Genomic DNA, 19,268 nt, shown 5'->3' on the forward strand with positions numbered 1-19,268 from the left:
GTCCATCTCCGAGTTGTGCCAGCTAAATAGGTCTTGCTTACTATCTATCACACCTCCCAATCTAAAAGGCAAGGAAATTAGGTGGAGGGGAGGAAAGATAAAAAATTAGATGAAGGCAAAATATAGTTAGTGCCTGAAGTAAATGTCATGGAGAACTCTGGTTCATCCTTGTCGCGTTTCATGGGGTGAAAGAGAGCCTTCGCTGGAGAAACTGCATGCAGATTTATTCCCCAGGTTCCACCCATCAGTGCTAGCGGTGAGGTGGTGTGCCGTGAAGCTTTGGGGTCGTGTGCTAAGGACAAGTATAGCAGCATGTAGGAAATACTCCTTGTCCCAGCAGTTAACTAAAGCCAGAGGGTTTCTGGAAAGAGGAAGGAAGGCACAGAACTTGGGCAAGGTTCTGGTTTTGTTTAGGTTTATTTTTTAAAGCAGACTCATTCATCTCGCCAGCTGAGAGGAAGGAGTTCCTGTAAACACTTCGAGAAGGGAGAAAAGCCAGTGGAGGGCTTGGGGATGGAGGAGCCCTGACCCACATCTAGAGGCCTTGGAAGGCGCCCTGGGTCCCAGACACCAAGGGCATTCATCTGGCCACGAGCTGGTTCCAGAAACGGTGTGCAGCTGCTTTTGTGTCAGCTTCTTTCTAATCTACCTTATCCTAGGAATGTATCTTTAAACCCTAGCTGGGAAGTGGCTCGTTGTTGATCCAGCAGTGAATCCAACTGAAACCTACCGGCCTGTACATGGCCATGTGCTGCGTCTTGTGGCTGCTGTCTTCCCCCAGCCACCTGCACCTGCCCTCAGTAGGACGCCATTCAGCATCCTCATTGCCTGTCTGGTTTTGTTCTTTCCTTGTGGCCGCAAATTGAGTCCAAGAAAACAGGTAGAATATAGAGTGGAAATGTAAGTGTTCTGTCGTCCCTTCTTGAGCCAGGGCTCTTGTGTCTCAGCCTCCCTCCTAGCCCCCACCTCAGTCCTGATGTCCTGTGACTGCATCTTTGTGTCATGGTGAGGACACGACATGGACCCGAACAACCGTGACGAAGCAGGATTCTGTGCTGGATACAGTGCCCACCACTTTCCTTTGTTGGGTGTAAGCAGGTGGTGCCACAATGGGACCCATGTTCTGCTGTGCTCTGGGGGGTGACTCCATGGGACACTGAGTGCTGGGGACGGGAGAAAGGGGCAGTTCCGGGTAGGTCGGACGGCATGGGTGATCTTGAGATCAGGCTTGGTACTACCAAGCCTTTCCTGAGGTTTCTATGTAGGATGAAGCTCCCTGGACCAGCCTATCTGCTCTGCTGCCCGTACGGTATGGCCGCTTTGCTCGTTTCTGTCCCCCCAACTCCTGTCATCACCCACTCTCTGTCTGCATCCTCCCTGCCTTCTGACCCCTGGCCTCTCTAAGCAGCCCCCATTGCCTCCCTTATGCTGGGGCCTGGGAGGGGCCTCCCTGTGCAGGCTGTCTGGCTGTCAGGCAGGGTACCTCTCCCAGGAACACAGACTGTTGCTGAGATGTTGACATTTAGTGTGCTGGGGCGCCCCTGCCACACTCTAGTTGTGTGACCTTGAGCAAGTCACCTCCCTTTGAGTCCCCATGTTCTCACCTGTGACATGCAGGTGGCAGGCACTCAGGAGCTCATCCTGTGGCTTTTGCTGGCAGCTGTGACTGACCAACACCTAGGCCACTGGCAGCACACAATCCAAAAGCATGTGAAACAGCGTTCCCCTGGATCCTCACCACTTTGCCACGCGGGCTCACTCCCTCACTGTGGATCAACACTGTCCAACTCTCCCTTCTCTGCTCCAAGGCCAGGCCTGGCATAAGCCTGAAGCTGGGAGATTGCTTTCTCGCCTTGCTGGCTGTCTCGCTAGCCTAGTTCTGCCCTGACCTGGGTATTTATGGGCTGCTCTCTGTCCCAGGTGTGTCTAGGGTTACTTGGTATTTGGGACTTAGACTAACCAGCTCCCATCCTCTGGGGTCTGCTGGCCACGCTGCCCCGCTCTGGAGCAGCTGAAGAGCCAAGAAGGACCCATGTGTTGGGTGGGCACCCGGTGGCCCCACAGATACAACCTGTAAGACCACTGATACAGGGGCCGAAGCACAGGTGCTGGGGTTTTCTGTGGGGCACCCAGCCCCAGTGAGGTTTGCTCAGATTCAGAGGGGTAGACCAGCTGCCCAGGCCTAGGTGGGGAAGGCCTCAACCCTGAGCAGGCCAGTGTGCCCAGCCAGGCCAGCCAAGGAACCTGGATCCTGGAGGGTGTTTAGGAGGAAGATTTCAGGTTCCATTAGGTGAGAGAAGAATCATGGCACTTTGGGGGCCAGCTCTTAGGCACATTAAGGACAGGAGGGGCAGGTCGTGGTGGGGACTCGCTTCCTAGAAGTGACAGAGAGGAGTCACAGAGAGAGAAGCTGCTGTGCCCAGCACGCTGCATATACTCCCCACACCGGGGGTCACTGGAGGGAAGGGCCTCCTGGAGACAGGAGTGAGAGGCCCTCGTCCTCCCCAACAGAGCAGGTGACCCCCTGGGCTGGGCCTGGCTGTTCTGCCTCCCCTGGAGGCTTCTCTGGCCACTGGACGCCCACCACTCTTCATTGTGTCTTAGACAGTGGAACCCCACCCTGCCCTCACTGAGACCAGAGGGTGTCAGCAGCATGTGATTCTTTCCCTGTGCTCTGAGTGCTGAGGGGGCCTTTTTAAACATTCAGATGGGAATGTGAGCTGTGCAGTGGCCCATGCCCAGCCATGACACCCGGCGGTGCCTTGTCCCCCAGAGAAGCACCAAGCTTTAGGCCACAGACAGAACTGACCATCTCCTAGAAGGGACACCTGCTCGAGCAGAGGCCGAGGGGCAGGAGGGGCAGTCAGGGAGAGGTGAGGTGAGGGGGGTTGACCTTTGGGCAGAAAGTGGAGTAAGCTCAGGCAGCTTCCAGGAGCACAGGTGGAGAGCGGCAGCAGGTCAGGCACAGGCCAGGGAAAGGGAGAGGGGTCCTGGGGGTGGGGCTTTAGGGAGGGGAACCCCTTCAGTGAGGGGTTCGTGCTGACAGGACCGGGCTGACTTCGGGGCCCCCTGGGACTGTGCTTCCTGCTCACTCCTCTGCACCATCTGTCATCCTCTGTGTGAAATCTTTTGGTCCTGGGATTTTGTTAGCCACCTGGGTTGCTTCTAGAGCATGTTTTCACACCACCCACGCTGGCCTCCCAGGACTCAGTACACTCCAGCACTGTGAATACACAGGATCTGCATAGGAGAAACCTGCATCTGTTCAACTCAGCATTTAACAAACAAAGTCGGACCAGTCCCTGTTTCTGACTTTGCTAACATCAATGTGAACCACCTTGAACAATTTTGCTCCACTGTGCACTCTTGTCCCTCCTCTGCCCTGCCAGGAGTGTCTTAGTCACAAAGTGGTGGAAACAGTCTGTTCCATCCGTTGCTGTCTCACTGGACCAGTGGCTTTGGTTTGGGGCCTCTGACCCAGCTCTGTGGGAAGTGCCATGATATGGGTGGCACCCTGTGCCTCAGTGCCCTCACTACCCCTGCGCATGTGGCCCAGGAGGTAGCCTCCCCCTGGCGTCCTGTGTAGCACTTCTGGCACACCCAGTGGGAAGGGGTAGGGCAGCCGAAGACAGAGGGAACATTCACTCTGTGAGTTCAATGCAGGTGGTACTAAGGAAAGGGCAGGGCCCCAAGCCCTTCCTGCAAGCGTCCTGTTCCCCAGCGGGAGTTGGGCCTGTTTCCCATTCAAAGAGCTGAGAAAGCAGCAACCTGCTCAGAGAAATCCTAACTCAGTACTCACAGTGCTGTGGCAGAGGCACATGTGGGAGGGAGGCATGAGGCCATGGCCTTGGACAGGTGTCACTATCCAGAGTGCTGTGGAGGAAGCACTTGAGCCAGTCTGAACTGGATGGTTCAGTAGCTGGGCAAGGGTGTGTGGGCTGGGCTCCCAGGAAGCCATAAGGAGAGATGCTCAGCATGACTGGGATGTGGGAGATGCTACCAAGGACCCATGGGGACCTCTGAAGCTGACAGGGCCTTCAGGGTGGTCCCATGTGGTGAGGGGCCAGGCCTTGATGCCTCTGTCACCAGCACTGGGCGAGGCACTCTCTGCTGAGGCTCCTTCCAGGGGAGGCTAGCACCGGGGCTGGCAGGCAGTCATCCTCCCCATCTGGAACTGCCATTTGTGCACCTTCCCTAGAAGGGGTGGGTATTCCACACATCCTTTTCTCTGATGCTTGGGCACTGTGGTTTCATCCCTTGGAGTTCACAGACGAAGATCTTGGTGTTCCTGGTGCTGACAGTGGTGCAGTTGACCCCATTTGTGTTGTTCCCATCAAGGACTGGGGAGCAGAGAGCAGCCCCACTCTGCAGACAAGGGCCAGGCCCCTGGAGTTCCAGGTGCATACACCTGCGTGGCAGAACCAAGCTCTGAGCCCAGCCATCTGTGACACTGAGTCACTCACCTTTCCTAGTGGGTTCTGCCAACCCAATCAAGGGGTCACTGGTTAAAGCCAGGGACACTGGTGAGGGCTGACATGGGTGCACTGTGGGTATGCATGTAGCTCCTCAGGCTATCTCACTCCAATTAAGCAGGTCCAGGTGGGACACAGTGTAAGACACAGTGATCCCTCTGACCTGCAGCTGGTCAGGTGGGGAGGGGCCACCTGCACCTATCAGGCAGGCTGTATTTGTGTGGCTGGACTTGTCCTCAGTGCAGTCAGCCTGGGAGGCTGATGGGGATCGTAGAAGCTTGCAGGAAGATGGTCCCACCAGTCAGCAGAGCAGAGTCCTTACTGATGCACAGAGGAGAGCGTCACAGGCCAGGCAAGACATGGCAGGAAAGGCCAAGCTGGTGCCAGCTAGGGCCTTCACCTTCCCAGGCCACTCTCCTCCTCACACTCCCACAGCCGAGAAGGAGGGCACAGCCATGACCTGTGCTAGCCCAGAAGCCCGTGGTCCTCATGGCCCCCGTCTGAGGAGCCAAGGCCGTCCCACCTGGCCTTCCTGCCAGCCCCACAGTCACCATATGCAGGGTTGTGTGCCTGGGGGTGTACCAGGCGTCATCTGAAAGAAGACAGGGTGTGGGGAGGTTGTCAGGGAGCAGGGCTTGTGAGTGCCGTGGTGCTGGGCAAGTGGCATGGAGGCAGGCAGGCACGTGTGGCAGCGAGCTGGCTGAACCCCTCCACTTCCAGGTCGGTCAGAGCAGCCTCCCCATGCTGTCCTCACCATCGCCCAGCCAGCAGGTGCAGACCCCGCAGTCAATGCCACCTCCCCCACAGCCATCCCCACAACCCGGCCAGCCCAGCTCACAGCCCAACTCCAATGTCAGGTAGGCCTGGTGGGGGGGGTCCCTCCCCACCTGTCTGGCATAGGCCCTACCTGAGGGCCCCAGCTCAGACCTGCTTCCTTTCACTTGGCTGCAGCTCCGGTCCTGCCCCATCCCCTAGTAGCTTCCTGCCCAGCCCCTCCCCACAGCCTTCCCAGAGCCCAGTGACAGCGCGCACCCCGCAGAACTTCAGCGTCCCCTCACCTGGACCTTTAAACACCCCTGGTAAGTCAAGTCTGGGGCTGGAGTGGGTGAGGCCTGATGTACTGAGTCCCCCTGTGGGATCCGTACATGGCCCTGAGAGTTGAGGGGCCGAGAGTTGCCCCTCACCTTCACAAGGCCTCAGCTCCATGGGCACGCAAGCTCTTGGGACCCCTCAGAGCTGAGCACCCCACCGGAGGGTTTGAGGGGTCCATCCCTGTGAGTGGGGCCAAGGCCTCACCCGGCTGTGTCCTGCAGTAAACCCCAGCTCTGTCATGAGCCCAGCCAGCTCCAGCCAGGCCGAGGAGCAACAGTACTTGGACAAGCTGAAACAGCTGTCCAAGTACATTGAGCCCCTGCGCCGCATGATCAACAAGATCGACAAGAACGAAGGTGGGCACCAGGACCGGGTAGGGGTAGGAGCCCTAATGGCATCCCAGGGCCTAGGTCTCAGTGTCCCCTCTTCTATCTCAGACAGGAAAAAGGATCTGAGTAAGATGAAGAGCCTTCTGGACATTCTGACCGACCCCTCTAAGCGGTGAGATTTGCCCCCAGGTTCCTGGGGAAGGACATTGCTGCATCCATGGCTTATGGAGGGTCACCAGGGGCTTGGCTGGCCCAGCCTTGGATGGGTGCTTGGTGTCAATGTGAGTTTAGTGAAGGGGCCTGGCAGCTCTTTGGGCCCTAGCCAGAGGCCCTGGAGGCTCCACTCAGGTGTGTGTGCTGGGGCTTCAAGCCCAGACTTCACCTTTGCCTGTGCCCAGCTTTTCCCTACTCCAGGCCTCATCAGGCCACTGGCAGGGTCCTAGCTTGCAGTGGCTTCACCATCACCTGGCCATGGTGGGCCTCAGTCTGACCTTCAGCTCTGCCCCTGACTTGTGGTGACCTTGGGCAGGCAACTGTGTCTCAGTTACCCCATTTGCAGAAAGGCCAGCTGTGAAAATGAAACAAGATGGTTCCTACAAGAAGCACATGGAAGGCAGTGGCCTGCCAGGTTCTTGGCTCCTTCCCCGTCCCACCAGCCATGGGCTGCTGAGAGCGCCAAGCCTAGGCAGCATCACAGAACTGCACATGGACGGTCTTTTGTGTTACTTCCCCCTCATCTTGGCACCTCTGCTCAGACTGTACCTTCCTTCTAGAAGGTTCTTCCTGTTCGGCTATCTAGTAGAATGCCGGTCACTGCTGAACAGGGGCCTGTCTGAGCTGGGCGGCTCTCTAGGCCCTCTTGGGTTGATCCTTCATTGGGATTATAGGGCCAAGGAGAGCAGGAACTGGCCTAGATGAAACTGAGGCCTGCCCAGCCTGGTTAGGGGCCTGGCCTCTGTCCCTCTCCTTGACCATTGCACTGCCTTGTTCTGCTGGCTGACTGGCTGAGGTTCCGGCAGGGGCTTCTGATGGCTGAGGCCCCAGGAGACCAGGCAAGCAGTGGTCAGGATCAGCACCTGACAGCCACCAGTTCCCCTGGCCCTCCAACATGGAGGGACAGCCCACATTCCCTTTCCCCACAGGTGTCCCCTGAAGACCCTGCAGAAATGTGAGATTGCCCTGGAGAAACTCAAGAATGACATGGCAGTGGTGAGTGGAGTGCCAGGCACCTCTGGGAAGGCCAAGGCTCAACCTACAGCTCCTGAGAACATGCCAGAAGAAGTCTTCCTGGTCAGGGGCTTTTGTGTGGGGCACATTGCCCAGCCTGGGACTGGGACTGCCCAGGAGGCTTCTTTTAGGTGGAGTCTGCTGTGGGGGTAGGAACTTGGGAGAAGTTACAGCCCCACAGGTGCTTCTGCCAGCCCATCATAAAGCTTTGGCCTGGGCAGAGGGGACCCAAGTGGGAGCAAGGCTGTGGGGGTGGGGGATTGAGTCCAGGGTCAGCCAGCATTGTCTGCACGGGGTGGAGGTTGTGGAGAAGCCTCAGACATCTGACTATAAGTGAGGATGAGGGCCTTGGGGTCTGGAAGGCTTCCTAGGTATGGTGAGGCCGCCAGCCCCAAATGCTGACCCCACCCATCCTGTCCCCAGCCCACGCCTCCACCACCCCCAGTGCCACCAACCAAGCAGCAGTACCTGTGCCAGCCGCTCCTGGATGCAGTCCTGGCCAATATCCGCTCACCTGTCTTCAACCATTCCCTGTACCGCACGTTTGTGCCAGCCATGACTGCCATCCATGGCCCACCCATCACGTACGTACAGCCAGGGCTGGGCCTTGCAGTGGACAGCAGGCTGTGGGCTATGTGTGGCCGGTGTGGTCATCATGGCCTCCTCCTCAGGGCACCTGTATTGTGCACCCGGAAGCGCAAGTTTGAGGAGGATGAGCGGCAGAGCATCCCCAACGTGCTGCAAGGGGAGGTGGCCAGATTAGACCCCAAATTCCTGGTGAACTTGGACCCTTCTCACTGCAGTAACAATGGCACCGTCCATCTGATATGCAAGCTGGGTGAGTGGCCCAGGAGGGAGGGGCTGGCATTGGAGAGCGATCCCTGAACCGTAGCCCTGAGGCTCTGCTGCCCACATGCCCAAGCCTACTACGCACACCTACTACTACCAAGCCTGCTCCCCCTGCCGCCCCCACCTGCCCTGCACCACTTGGCCCTGCTAAGCTTCCCTCTGTCCTCACTCCCTGATCCTCACGTACCTGGAATGAGGCTCATACCGAGGGCTGGCCCAGGGCATCCTAGCCGTGCCTCAGCCCCTTGCCCCGAGGCTTAGCTCATGCCCTCTTGCCTCCCTGACACAGATGTGACTCTACCTGCCTCAGGCCCTGGGGAGACGGTGGGCAGGACCCTGGGGCATCCACCTACACAGGACACTCCCTGGCTGTGGGTTTGGGGACCCGAGAGAATCCAGGCTTTGCAGCAAGCCTCACCAGAACCTTCCAGGCTATAAAGAGCCTGTTCAGGAGCAGGGCTGTGAAACAGGGCAGGCTAGGATTTGGGCCAAGTTACAGGTATAGCCTTCTGTGTTGCAGATGACAAGGACCTCCCAAGTGTACCACCACTGGAGCTCAGCGTGCCCGCCGACTACCCTGCCCAGAGCCCGCTGTGGATCGACCGGCAGTGGCAGTATGGTGGGTAAACTGAGGGAAGCCATCTGGGGGCCTAGGACAGGCGGGGTCAGCTCTGGGCAACCAGAGTTTCCTGTGCAGCAGGGACAGCCTCCGTGTTCCCCCTTCCATCCCCCCAGCTGAGGCCACTCCCTCTCCTCTTCTTGCTCCCCCTGCACAGACAAGAGTAGGTCACCTGGTGAGAGGAGTCTCTGCCCCTCATTGAGTCCCTTCACCCTCCATCCTGCCGCTCCAGGGCAGCCATGTTCAGTGAGTGAGGGGTGAGTGAGCCCATGGCTCAAGGACAGTCCCAGTGCTCCCAGCAGCCACTGGGGAACTCTGCAGGGCTGACGTGGGGGCACCGCCAGGACCTTAGGCTCATGGGGACCCATCTGGGTGACATGGCTCTGGAGAGAGCCCTGTTGATAGGGGACAGCCCTTCTGAAGCTCAGAGCTGGACACAGCACGGCCAGCCAGGACTGGGTCCTATGGGAGGTTAGGGCTCAGCCCACAGCTCCTGGGAACAAGTCCAAGTGCTGGGCAGTGTATGGATCACATCCTGGCACACCAGCCGCGTGCCTAGGGTTGCCCTTTTCTGGAGAGTTGCTTGCTTGGGTGCAGGCTGACTGCCTCATGAAGGGCATGGTGCTCAGGGCCTGCTGCTCTGTTGCAGACGCCAACCCCTTCCTGCAGTCGGTGCACCGGTGCATGACCTCAAGGCTGCTGCAGCTCCCTGACAAGCACTCGGTCACGGCCCTGCTCAACACCTGGGCACAGAGCATCCACCAGGCCTGCCTCTCAGCCGCCTAGCCCAGCCAGCAGGGACAGCCAACAGCTTTATCGGGGCTGTGGACACACTGCCTCCTGTTGGACACATCTAGGTGTTGGCTTCCTAAGAAAGCCTGGGGTTAGGTTAGCTTTCCTGCTTTTATCTTCTGCCTTGGGGACCTGCCAAACATTTTCCCATACTTGTACAGAACCTGGGACAAGTGTCTGTGGAGCTGACTGTGTGTGGGGGTTGGCCGTTGTCTTAGAGAAGATTCTCTATGCAATTTCCTCCTGGGAGTCAGACAGCACCCTGGGCCCCCACCCCTCAGGATGTCCTCCCCACAGCCTCTGCAGGGCCTGTGTCCATTCTCAGCAGTGGTTGGGAGACTCAGGGTCCTGCTAGAGCATCTTGTGTGTGTGCTAGGAAACACTTTTGCTCATTTCCATATGAGATCATGGAGCACATAGGAAACCCTTCAAACACACACACAATTATCTGATCACGGTTTTGGATTTAGGCTGTGCCGCTTTTGGCATGTAGGGCATACCACAGGGAAGTTCCTGGGTCCCGGGCACAGGCTGCATCTTGCAGGGAAGGCTGGCATGTGAGTGGCTGCAGGTCTCCTGCCACCAGCTGGGCCTCAGACCTCATGGCGTTCCTGCTCAGCACTGTGGGAGTGCCCAGGGAGCAGGACATCTGAAGATCCTGTCCCTGGCACCTTTGTGCCATTCTCCGATCAGGGTGCCATGTCCCTGCTGTGAAGGATGAAGAGTGACCAGCCGGGCACTGTCCTCAGGACCCAGCGTCCTCAGAGCAACAATATTCTACGCCGCTACAGAGAATGCAGGCTCCCTACCGGGACATGGCCACACAGCGCCTCCACATGATTGGGCATTGGCCGGCAGCCCTCTGGTGACGATAAGTCCCCCCTTTTGTATGTGCACTACCCTGTCATCTGTGGTTCTTATAATAAATTTATTATTCCTGTGTTTGTCAGTACATCCCTGCGTCCCCTTCTCTGAGTGTGGGATGCTGTCACCTTGGAGGTGACAGTGTCCCGTCTGGCTCTGGACACCCCAGACCTTAGCTCCCCTCATCTGACATGGTTCATCCCCCGGGTTCCCCGCAAAGTTCCTGCTCCCTGAAGTAGAAAGAGGCTGAGATTAATGCCGAGGAAATGGGCAGCGGCGCAGGGAGGACTTGCTGCCCAGAGAGGGTGGGCACTAAGCTAGCCACCCCAGTCAATGGAGGTAGCTGCTCTGATGCTTACGTGTGACATGGCTTAGGTGTGGGCCATCATGAGGGTGGGGGCTACAGCGTTCTGGAGAGGATGCTTCTCCCATGCTGTGGCTCTCCCAGGAGGACGGCAGTCTTGGCCAGATCACTCACCAGCAGTGTTGAGTGTCAAGGCAGTAGAGGACAGCACTTTATCCCAACGAGTGTCGAGTCTGCACAGGAGACCCAGAGTGACCATGTGCCTGTAAGGCATCTCCCAGCCTAGCCATGGGAACCAGGAAGGGTGTGTGTGGTTTTGCCAGCACTTCTCTTCCAGGGCAGCTGCCACATCTGGGATGAACAAGACTCTCAGGTCCCTTCTGGACCAGCAGGGAGCTGGGTTAGGGACAGATGGCTGAGAAGGGACATCTGATGACTAGTGAGGAATGAGACTCATGACTTGGAGAAACAAGCTTTATTTTCAGTCTTCAACAGGTAGAGTTAATACTTATTTCATGTGCTTCTGTGTAAATGCAGAATAGAAATAATAGCAAGAAAATAAACAGTTTCTCAGTTTTGAGATCAAGTACTTTATCTGTCCAATATTGTTTATCTCAGAATTTAGCTTGGCTTAAAAGTATTAGAACTCTTGAAATGCTATAGAGAGAGCTGGTTGCCGCTGCCGAGCCACATGGCGGTCCAGCAGGGTTCAGAGCACCGAGCGGTGCAGGCGCCGGCTCTGTACTACCTGCAGCCTTTTCTGCCGCTCAGCAAAGTTGCTTTTCAGGCTCCGCTTCAGTGCAGGCAGGATGGAGCGCTCCGCCACAGGCACTGGGCTCAGAATCAGGCTGGGGCAGGTAGAGGAACGGTCATGGCAAGTCGCCTCAGGAGTGGAGACTGCTGAGAGTGAGGCTTGCCCAGCCCTAACCAGCACCCAATGAGGCCATGGCCCACCTTCCTCCCTGCAAGCACATGGCTGTGGGCTGCCCCACTCTCCCTGGGCCAGTGGGACTCACCATTTCTTAGAGAGTCCCTTGTTGGCAACCTTGGGTAACTGCATGGCCTCCTGGTCCCTGGGTGAAGGAAGAGTCAGCAGTGAGTCCCAGTTGACCAGGCCCTGCTGGGTTAGGGTGGGCGCCGGGGCACTCACTTGGGAAAGCTGGGCCCAGTCTCCTCGGGGGCAGCCTTGGGCCTTTGGTTCCCTTCCAGGAGGGACTTGAGGTGCTGCAGCTGAAAGGCAGGGAGAAGAGGCATGGAAGGGCCTGCAGAGGCACTGGGCTGCCCCAACCGTGCAGGGCCTTACCTCTTGGGCCTGCAGGAGGTTGACGTTCCACAGCTGGCGGATGACCACCTCGCACTGCTGCAGCGTGGTGGGCTTGCGCAGGTGCGGGGGCAAGCTCGCTGATCGAGGTGCCCCTGGCACCTGGCTGCCCCCCACCAAGGCAGCTCCTGGATTAGAGGTCTCTGTTTCCTCGTCTCTGAAACAATCACTGCAGCAGCCCAGAGGTGACCTGCCCGGATTGGTCTGCCTGCTCACCACCACCCCTCCCCAGGCCAATGTGGGGCCAGTATGGGGAAGAGGGCCATCTACACAGCTTTCTTCCACAGGGTCCTGGCTCCCTTCTGCTCTGGTTGCCAGGTGGAGGGTCTCTGGAGCCAGCTGTGACCTGGGCCCACCTCCTCCTCCCCTCTCAAGGTGCACTGAGGGTCAGATGTGGTTCAGGGGGTGACCAGCTATCTGCCAGGCTGCCCTTGGTCCTGATCCCACACCCAGGGGGGCTTCTCGCTTTAATGCTGGTCTCAGAGGAATCTTAGGATTATGCAGAGACACCGGTCCTGCTGGTTGCACTACCCAAGGTGTGCACTCTGCGACGTCCCGGGGAAATCCCAGAAATGCGGATGCCACCTGAGCCTGCTCTGTCCTGCTGGATCATTGCTTTCCAAAGGCGGGCTGCAGCCACAGCAGCAGGCGCCCAACCAGCTCCCTTCTGATCAGGCCAAGGAACCCGACTCACTGGTTTTCTTGGTTAAAAAGCAAACTAATTTGGAGGCCAAATTACTTTTTCTTCTCTGAGAAGAAAGTGATTTAGGGGCTACAGTTCCCTCTTGTGGGCTCAGGTCAGCACCGGGACCCTGCAGGCACCCCAGGAAAGGGGAGGAAGTTAGCGCCTATCAGATGGGCAGTCGGAGCCTAGTTGTCTGCTTCCATGCGCCTCAGTTCACACTGGAGACAGGCCCATGGTGCAAGTGGCAAACCAGTGTGCTGGTTCCAGGGTGGGAACCTATGAAATGCAACGCTGGGGCCTGTGGGGTGTAGGTGAGCCTTACTTGGCCTGCCTCTGTGCCCCAGGGACTCTGTCCAGCTTGCTGTGGTGAAACAGGGCAGCACTAAAGGGCTCTTCCTCCAGGTCTGTTTTCTGGGGGACGTCAGCTTTCAAGTCTTGCTTCTTGAAGGAGCTGGGCTGAGGTCTGGCCTTGTTTTGAGAGCTGGCTGCGGGTCAGACCCGACAGGGCCAGTCACTGCAGGCATCAAGAGCTGCAGCCCAAGTCCTCCCAGATGGGCTGCATGCACCCAAGAAGCCCCTGCTCCTGCCTCAGTTTCCTCCTCTGAGGGTGAAGCCTGTGGGTGGTGCCTGATGAATGCTCTAGAACAATCAACAGTGGAAGTTGGCTCCCATTTTGGGTAAAATGAAACTGAGAGGCCTGGGACCCAGCCTCAGGTTTACTCTCCAGGGACAAGGCCCACCCTGCTGGTGAGGATGCCCAGCCTCTTGGAGGAGGCTGAGGGGGGGAGAAGAGATCCCCTTGATCCGCAAAAGATTCCATGAGCACAGAGATCCATGGGCAGGGCCATCCCACCTGCAACTTTCCTGCTTGGGGGACAGAGGCCAAGCAGGGCTTCTGCCTGGAAGACCACCCAGGGAGTCTCGTGGGTGCTCAGAGGCCCCTTCGTCTGTGAGCCTGTGTGCTTGCTGCCCCACCGCAGGGTGGGCCTGCTGTGGGACCTTACTGCCCACGTTGACAGCTAGGCCATGTCCTGCTTTTGTAGCCTCACCTCAAGACCTCCCTCTGGCCGGCCCATAATCCTGTCCTGCCCCACCTAAGCCCCCTCCTGGTTTCAGCTTGTCGGGCACCAGGGCTCCTTAGCTCCCTTCAGCTGCTTCCTCAACCCAACCCCAAATCCACAGGTACTGTCCCCAGGTCTTCCCAATAGGGCCACTGTGGGCCTTCAGCTCCCCTGTCAGTATCCCTAGCTGGCCACCCAGGCCTGGTATCCCAGCAGGACACTTGCCTTCCTCTGAGCACACGGAGGATACTGGCCCGCTCACCTGACACCGTCGAATTCGAAATGGACTTGATGGACTGAAAGCTCGAAGTGGAGAGGCTGCCTGCAGGAGAATGCGCAGGGGTTGGCCCAAGATGGCAGTGGCTTCCACCCATGAGCCCGCCTGTGCCACTTCCTGGCCTTTGCAGGCCCTGGCACTGTGCAATCTCATAAAGTCCACCCCCAGCCTGGCAGGGCTGTGTCCTCCCTGCTGTACCTCACACTCCGTTGAGGCAGCCCCAGACCCAGCTGAGCACTCAAGGGAGCAGAGGCCACCAGAAAGGTTCTCTTTGTCACCCTAATCCAGAAAGCAGGGACACATGGGATCAAAGAAACAGCAGGTCCTGAATGAGGGGACGGCCTCTCCCAGTGTCCTGTCAGGGTTCCGAGCCACTGCAGGGCTGAGGCCACTAACTTAAGCCACGCTTTGCTCAGAACAGCTCACTGGGACTGCTTCACCTTGCAGAAGGGTCCTCTCACCATCCCATTCTCTACCTGTCTCCCAGGAAGAGAGAGCCCTGGACATCACCTGGTCTGGGACATTCCCAGTCTGGTACCATTCACTAGTCAGAGCACCTCCTGATACACCTGGCCCCAAAGATAAGTGCAATAGTGAGCCCAAAAACTCAATCCCAGCAGCATCCCTGGGCTGGGCTAGGGACAGGCAAAGTGAGTGGGTCACCACTGGGATGAGGAAGTACCTTGGACAAGTGGCTGCAGATCTAAGTCTCTACTTCCTTCCCCCCTCCCAGTCTCCACAGTTGCTACAGAAATGGCAGGAAGGATCCCCAGAAGGAGTGGGCCCAGAGCCACCTCTCCTAGGACACAAGGGATTTAGAGGCACAGGGTTGGGAGCCTGGGACCGGCCGTAACAGCAATCTGATGAAAGAATCCACCAGGTCAATGAGACCCAGGAGGGCAAGGGGCTGTTCCAGGGCCACCTCCCATTGCAAGAGCTCTGCTCAGATGAGGGAGGGTCTGGATGGCCCCCTACCCCCACCCAGCTGCTCTGTGCACAGTCCCTACTGCACAGACCTCAGGTCTTAGGCTCCCTGAGAGCAGCACCTGCTGTGCTTCAGTGCATAAAGCCACCCAGCCATGGCTGGGGGGCAATGGCATTTCTCCATGTCCCTCAGAACCCGTCTCCACTGAGCACACAGGGGCCAGTGCAACCAGTGAGCATGAACAGTCTGGAAAGGCTGCTCTGGCTGGCGGTAATTCCCATCAGCCACCCAAGGGCCTCAGTCTTACCTTTCTTCTGTGGCTTCTGATTCATTATTAGCTTGTAGTGGAGATCTGAAAGCAAGCAATGCTCCCCTCGTCATTTTCCAAGCCACAGCCACTCTGAGAAGCAGCTTGGCCTGCTCTGCCCACCCCTCCCTGCTGAGCCCTGAGAGCCCTATGCAGAGCCCCACCTAGACACTCAGCCTGTCATTCCCCCCTCCCAGATGTGCACAGGGTGCCCACTCTGCCAGCCTGGGCTCTAGAGGTACAGAGGTGAGTCGGGATGACCCAGCCTTCCAGCAGCTCCTGTCTGGATGAGCGAGCGTGGCCAGTGTGTGATCAAGTGGTGCCCGGGGCATCAGGAACTGGAGTGAGACTCAAGAAGGCCTGGAGAGGGGGGACTGATAAAATAGATGTCCGGTGATTGAACAGTTGGCACTCCAGGTGAAGGCAGCACCAGAAAGGTGGGAGGGAGAAACAGGCAGGCCTCTGTCAGGCTGCAGTGAAGAACAGAGTTCTGCGCCAGGCATGGCCCACGGCGGGGGGGGGGGGGGGGGGGGGGGGGGGGGGGGGGGCAAGGGGGAAACGGGGCGGAGGTGCAAAGTTGGGAAGTCCCTCCCTGAGGAGCCTTGTGGGCAAAGGACAGAGGGGTCCGGGGTAGTGGTCCACATGTCTGCCCTTGACCTGGGAGTGTGCAGTTTGTGAGTCACTGAACTGTACACTTGTACTTTCTTGGGTATGTTTGACTTCTACAAAAAGTTTTTTTTTAACAATGAGGTGGGCCTGATCCTGCCTAGAGAGGAGAGGGCTGGCAGGGGTGAACGTCTGAAATGGCGCCCCAGGGGGGATGGGTGGACAGGAAGGACACCACCCCCGACTGCCAGGGTTTCTGGCCCGAGTCAGGGGAACGAGCCCAGGTGGCAGAATCCCGTGTGCGGCTTGCTGCCCTGTGTCCTCCCGAAAGCCCAAGCGTGTTCTGGAGTTAATGCGCTGTGTGTGTGTCTGTTTCAGGGCACCAGGGGAGTCAGGGCTGCGTCTCTCTCGGACCTGGACCCCGGACTCACCCTTGTTCTCCCGCTTCAGGTGCTCGATCTCCTCGTGGAGTTTGACCAGCGTCTCCGAGTGCTGCTGCTGCAGGAACTGCAGGCTCTTCTCCAGGTCCAGGACCCGCTTCTGAGCCTCGCTGTGCCCGAGCTGCGGGTTGTGAGACCCCAGGTACTGGTGGCTCGCGGGCGGGCGCTGGCGCGGGCGCGAAGTGCCCCGGGAACCCGGGATCGCCGAGCTGAGGGGCCGCGCCCCAGCTGCCACCCCCGCCGCGCTCATGTCGCCGCCGCCACCTTTCCCGCTGCCTCTGCTCCTGCTGCACGTCCGCTCACTGGTCAGGCTGCCCGGCCTGGCGCCTCGTCGCCACAGAAACGGGAGCGCTCGAGGGGGCGTGGCGGGAGACTGGGGCGGGGCCTGTGGGCACGTTCTGCCGGGTGAGCACACACCGACTTAAAAGGCGTCCTCTGACTTAAATGACTGAGAACAATCTGCCTTTACAGTAGGTCTTAATGTTTAGTTTTCTTTGTTTGCTGTGTTTTAATAGTTCACTTTTCTTTTTATTGAATTATAATTGATTATGCATATTTTAGGGATTCAATGTTGACATATTTTGATCAAATCAATATTACTAATATATATATTGTTACAAATCGTACTTATTCTTTATGCTCCTTGTTCAATCTCTCCCCATCCCCCTCTCCCTCCCACCTTTGATAACCCTAGATTTCTTCTCTCCTTCTGAAAGAGTAATGGTTACTCTGTTGATTTGTTTCCTAGATGATTTGTCCAATGCTGAGAGGTGTGTTCAGGTCTCCCAGTATTATCCGGGAGCAGATGCTTCTTCTGTCACTCTGGAATGGGCTTTGTGGAGAGAGACATCCTCTTCTTTTCTTTGGTCTCTGCTGGTGACTCTCCTTGTGTCAGTGCACTCCAGTGGCTGGCGGACCATCTGCATGGTGGCTGTGACGTCTAACCACTTTTGTGGCAGCCATGGTTATTGTGGTGGCTGTGGTGGGCCACTCACATGGAAGTGCTTTTTTGGCATGCTCCTTGGTGCTGGTGGTGTGCCTTGTTGTGGGCAGAGGGGGACCAGTCCCTGGCTCTAAGCCTCAGGTCCCCGGGTGGGTCCAAGGCACTGGTGGTGCGCCTGGGCGGGAACTAATTTTTTGTCCTTTGCTTACTTCTAAAATGGGGGAACTTCCTGCGGAAACCAGTACTTGAGCTGTGTGGTTGTTTAAATTGCTGCTTTGCTGATGTTTCCCTAGGGAAGACTTTTTGTGCAGCTCAGGGTTTAATGGTTGACCTTATAGGTACTTCCAGCTCTCCAGAGATCCAGTGCACCTGGGTTGTGTAGAAACTCTGATCTGGGCCTGAATCTTTTCATCAAACTGCACCTCATGCAATTCTGCATTCCTGACCATTCTCCTCTGAGTGGTCCTGCGCTGATTGAGGGGCAGATTGGCTGTCCTTGCTGTGTCCCAGTGTTCTCCCAGTGGGCCCATCTCCCCCAACACCCACGCTCCAAACACTTCCCATGGGATGGGCCCTGTGCCAGTCCCTTGTATTGACTCACCTGCCTCTGAATGGCTCCCCTTTTCCAGCTGTTCTGGCTCCTCACTCCTGTGTGGGTCCACAGGAACCCCGTTAGTGATCTTGCTGTCCTGTGGGCCACCAAGGCCCTCTTCTCCCCTGCCACCTCCAAGCAACTGCATCCAAAGGGCACAGCTGCGGCTTCTGCCAGCTCCTGCTCCATGTTCTCAGCAGCTCCAGCTTTAACGTGGCTGCGGCCCGAAATGCTCCAGAGAAGTTTTTCTTTCTCTCATCGTGGCTTCTCCTGCCTTCATGAACTCCGTAGGTCTCTCCTCCTCTTCCCCTGAGCTCCAGCGGTCCCAGCTTGGCTGATGTTACATTTTTGTAGTTGTAAATTGATTTGGGGGAGAGAGTGATGTTGGGGACTGTCTATTCCACTATCTTGACCAGAACTTTCTAATAATTCACTTGTTGGTCAAGGGTTTGGATCCCCATACTGGCCAGCCGCCAAAAAAAGTTCACTTTTGAATAGGTGATATAGTTATAGGTTCAAAAATCAAAAGGTAGGGCTGACTAGTTAGCTCAGTTAGTTAGAGCGCAGCCTTAAAACACCAAGGTCATGGGTTCAGATCCCCATACCGGCCGCCGCCAAAAAAAATTAAAAATCAAAAGGTAGAGTTAACACTTTCAATAATTTCAGAATCTTTGTGCATTATGAAATATGCACACACACACAAAAACAAACAAACAAACAAACAAAAAAAAAACATCTGTCTGGAGGCTCTGGAGAGAGACAAAAAGCCAGCTAGAACTCAAACAGGAAGTCACAGGTTCACTGCAGCTGAAAATCCGGGGGGAAATGCTGGGAAGTGTGGAACCACAGCAGGTGAGGAGCCTGAAGCGATAAACTCCCCTCAAATCTTTGGATGGCCTTGAACAGAATTCTGGAAAGGCCAGGAGAAAGACAAAGAGCTGGAAGCTGAAAAAGCTGAGAAGATGTTCATTGGCTATCATCTCCAGGGGAGACAATGTTTGGAGTTTGAAAGTCAGAGGAGCTTGAGAGACGGGGATGAAGGTGACCCCAGGTCCAGGAGTCCCTGTGCTCCCTGGCTTACCACCCTCTCTGGCCTTGCTCCCTCTGCCAGAGTCTCAGCCACTTCGAGGCCCCATGACGTACCCCACAGATCCTGAAGCTGAATCTTGGCTCCATTCCTGAGCTGAAAGGAGCTTTTTTTTAATAGCAAAAAAGCTTTTATCTTTTATTTAAATTATTTTTAAAACAATACTTTTCCCTAGAAGGTGTCAAAATTTCAACAAAAGAAAGCCTAATGACACGATGATGCTTTTGCCTCGTAATATATATGTATACACATACAATATTAATTTGATGATATTAAATCAGTGGCAATCATCGCAGAACAGGGCTGTAAGGAAATTGTATACCTCAACAGAAGAGTGTGAGGTTCTAAGCCAACTGATAGTATACATGAGATTATGACTAGAGCAAACATTTAGCCCATTTATTAAAACCAAAACTATCTAGCCTAGCAGCACATATATGAAAAATGATTACAGACTAATTACAAATAGTTGTCAC

At 56.5% G+C, this 19,268-nt stretch overlaps 2 protein-coding genes across 7 annotated transcripts in view; one reads left to right on the forward strand and one right to left on the reverse strand.

Annotated features, from left to right (window-relative positions):
• MED15 (mediator complex subunit 15) overlaps positions 1-10,332 on the forward strand; it is a 76,116-nt gene extending 65,784 nt beyond the window's left edge. For 4 of the 5 annotated variants that reach the window (XM_063086103.1, XM_063086105.1, XM_063086106.1 and 1 more), the window contains 9 exons: positions 5,193-5,329; positions 5,424-5,551; positions 5,786-5,920; positions 6,002-6,065; positions 7,036-7,102; positions 7,544-7,704; positions 7,792-7,958; positions 8,490-8,588; positions 9,238-10,332. In XM_063086103.1, the coding sequence (XP_062942173.1) occupies positions 5,193-5,329; positions 5,424-5,551; positions 5,786-5,920; positions 6,002-6,065; positions 7,036-7,102; positions 7,544-7,704; positions 7,792-7,958; positions 8,490-8,588; positions 9,238-9,374 (1,095 nt within the window). In that variant the 3' untranslated portion in view covers positions 9,375-10,332. The remainder of the gene's footprint in view (positions 1-5,192; positions 5,330-5,423; positions 5,552-5,785; positions 5,921-6,001; positions 6,066-7,035; positions 7,103-7,543; positions 7,705-7,791; positions 7,959-8,489; positions 8,589-9,237) is intronic. The other variant, XM_063086104.1, reaches the window with a different exon arrangement.
• Positions 10,333-11,257: 925 nt separating this feature from the next.
• CCDC74B (coiled-coil domain containing 74B) lies at positions 11,258-16,420 on the reverse strand. Of its 2 annotated transcripts, none has more exons than XM_063087536.1 (8): positions 16,162-16,420; positions 15,125-15,169; positions 13,883-13,937; positions 12,877-13,035; positions 11,852-12,026; positions 11,699-11,778; positions 11,565-11,621; positions 11,258-11,396 (listed from the first exon to the last, which is right to left on the reverse strand). In XM_063087536.1, the coding sequence occupies exons 1-8, from the start codon at positions 16,418-16,420 to the stop codon at positions 11,258-11,260; spliced, it is 969 nt and encodes a 322-aa protein (XP_062943606.1). The 2 variants fall into 2 exon arrangements, with proteins under 2 accessions (XP_062943606.1, XP_062943605.1); XM_063087535.1 differs by having other exon boundaries at positions 12,877-13,039; positions 13,878-13,937.
• Between the last annotated feature and the right edge of the window lie 2,848 nt (positions 16,421-19,268).

The sequence above is a fragment of the Cynocephalus volans genome, chromosome 2, assembly GCF_027409185.1.
Source record: "Cynocephalus volans isolate mCynVol1 chromosome 2, mCynVol1.pri, whole genome shotgun sequence".
NCBI lineage: Eukaryota > Metazoa > Chordata > Mammalia > Dermoptera > Cynocephalidae > Cynocephalus > Cynocephalus volans.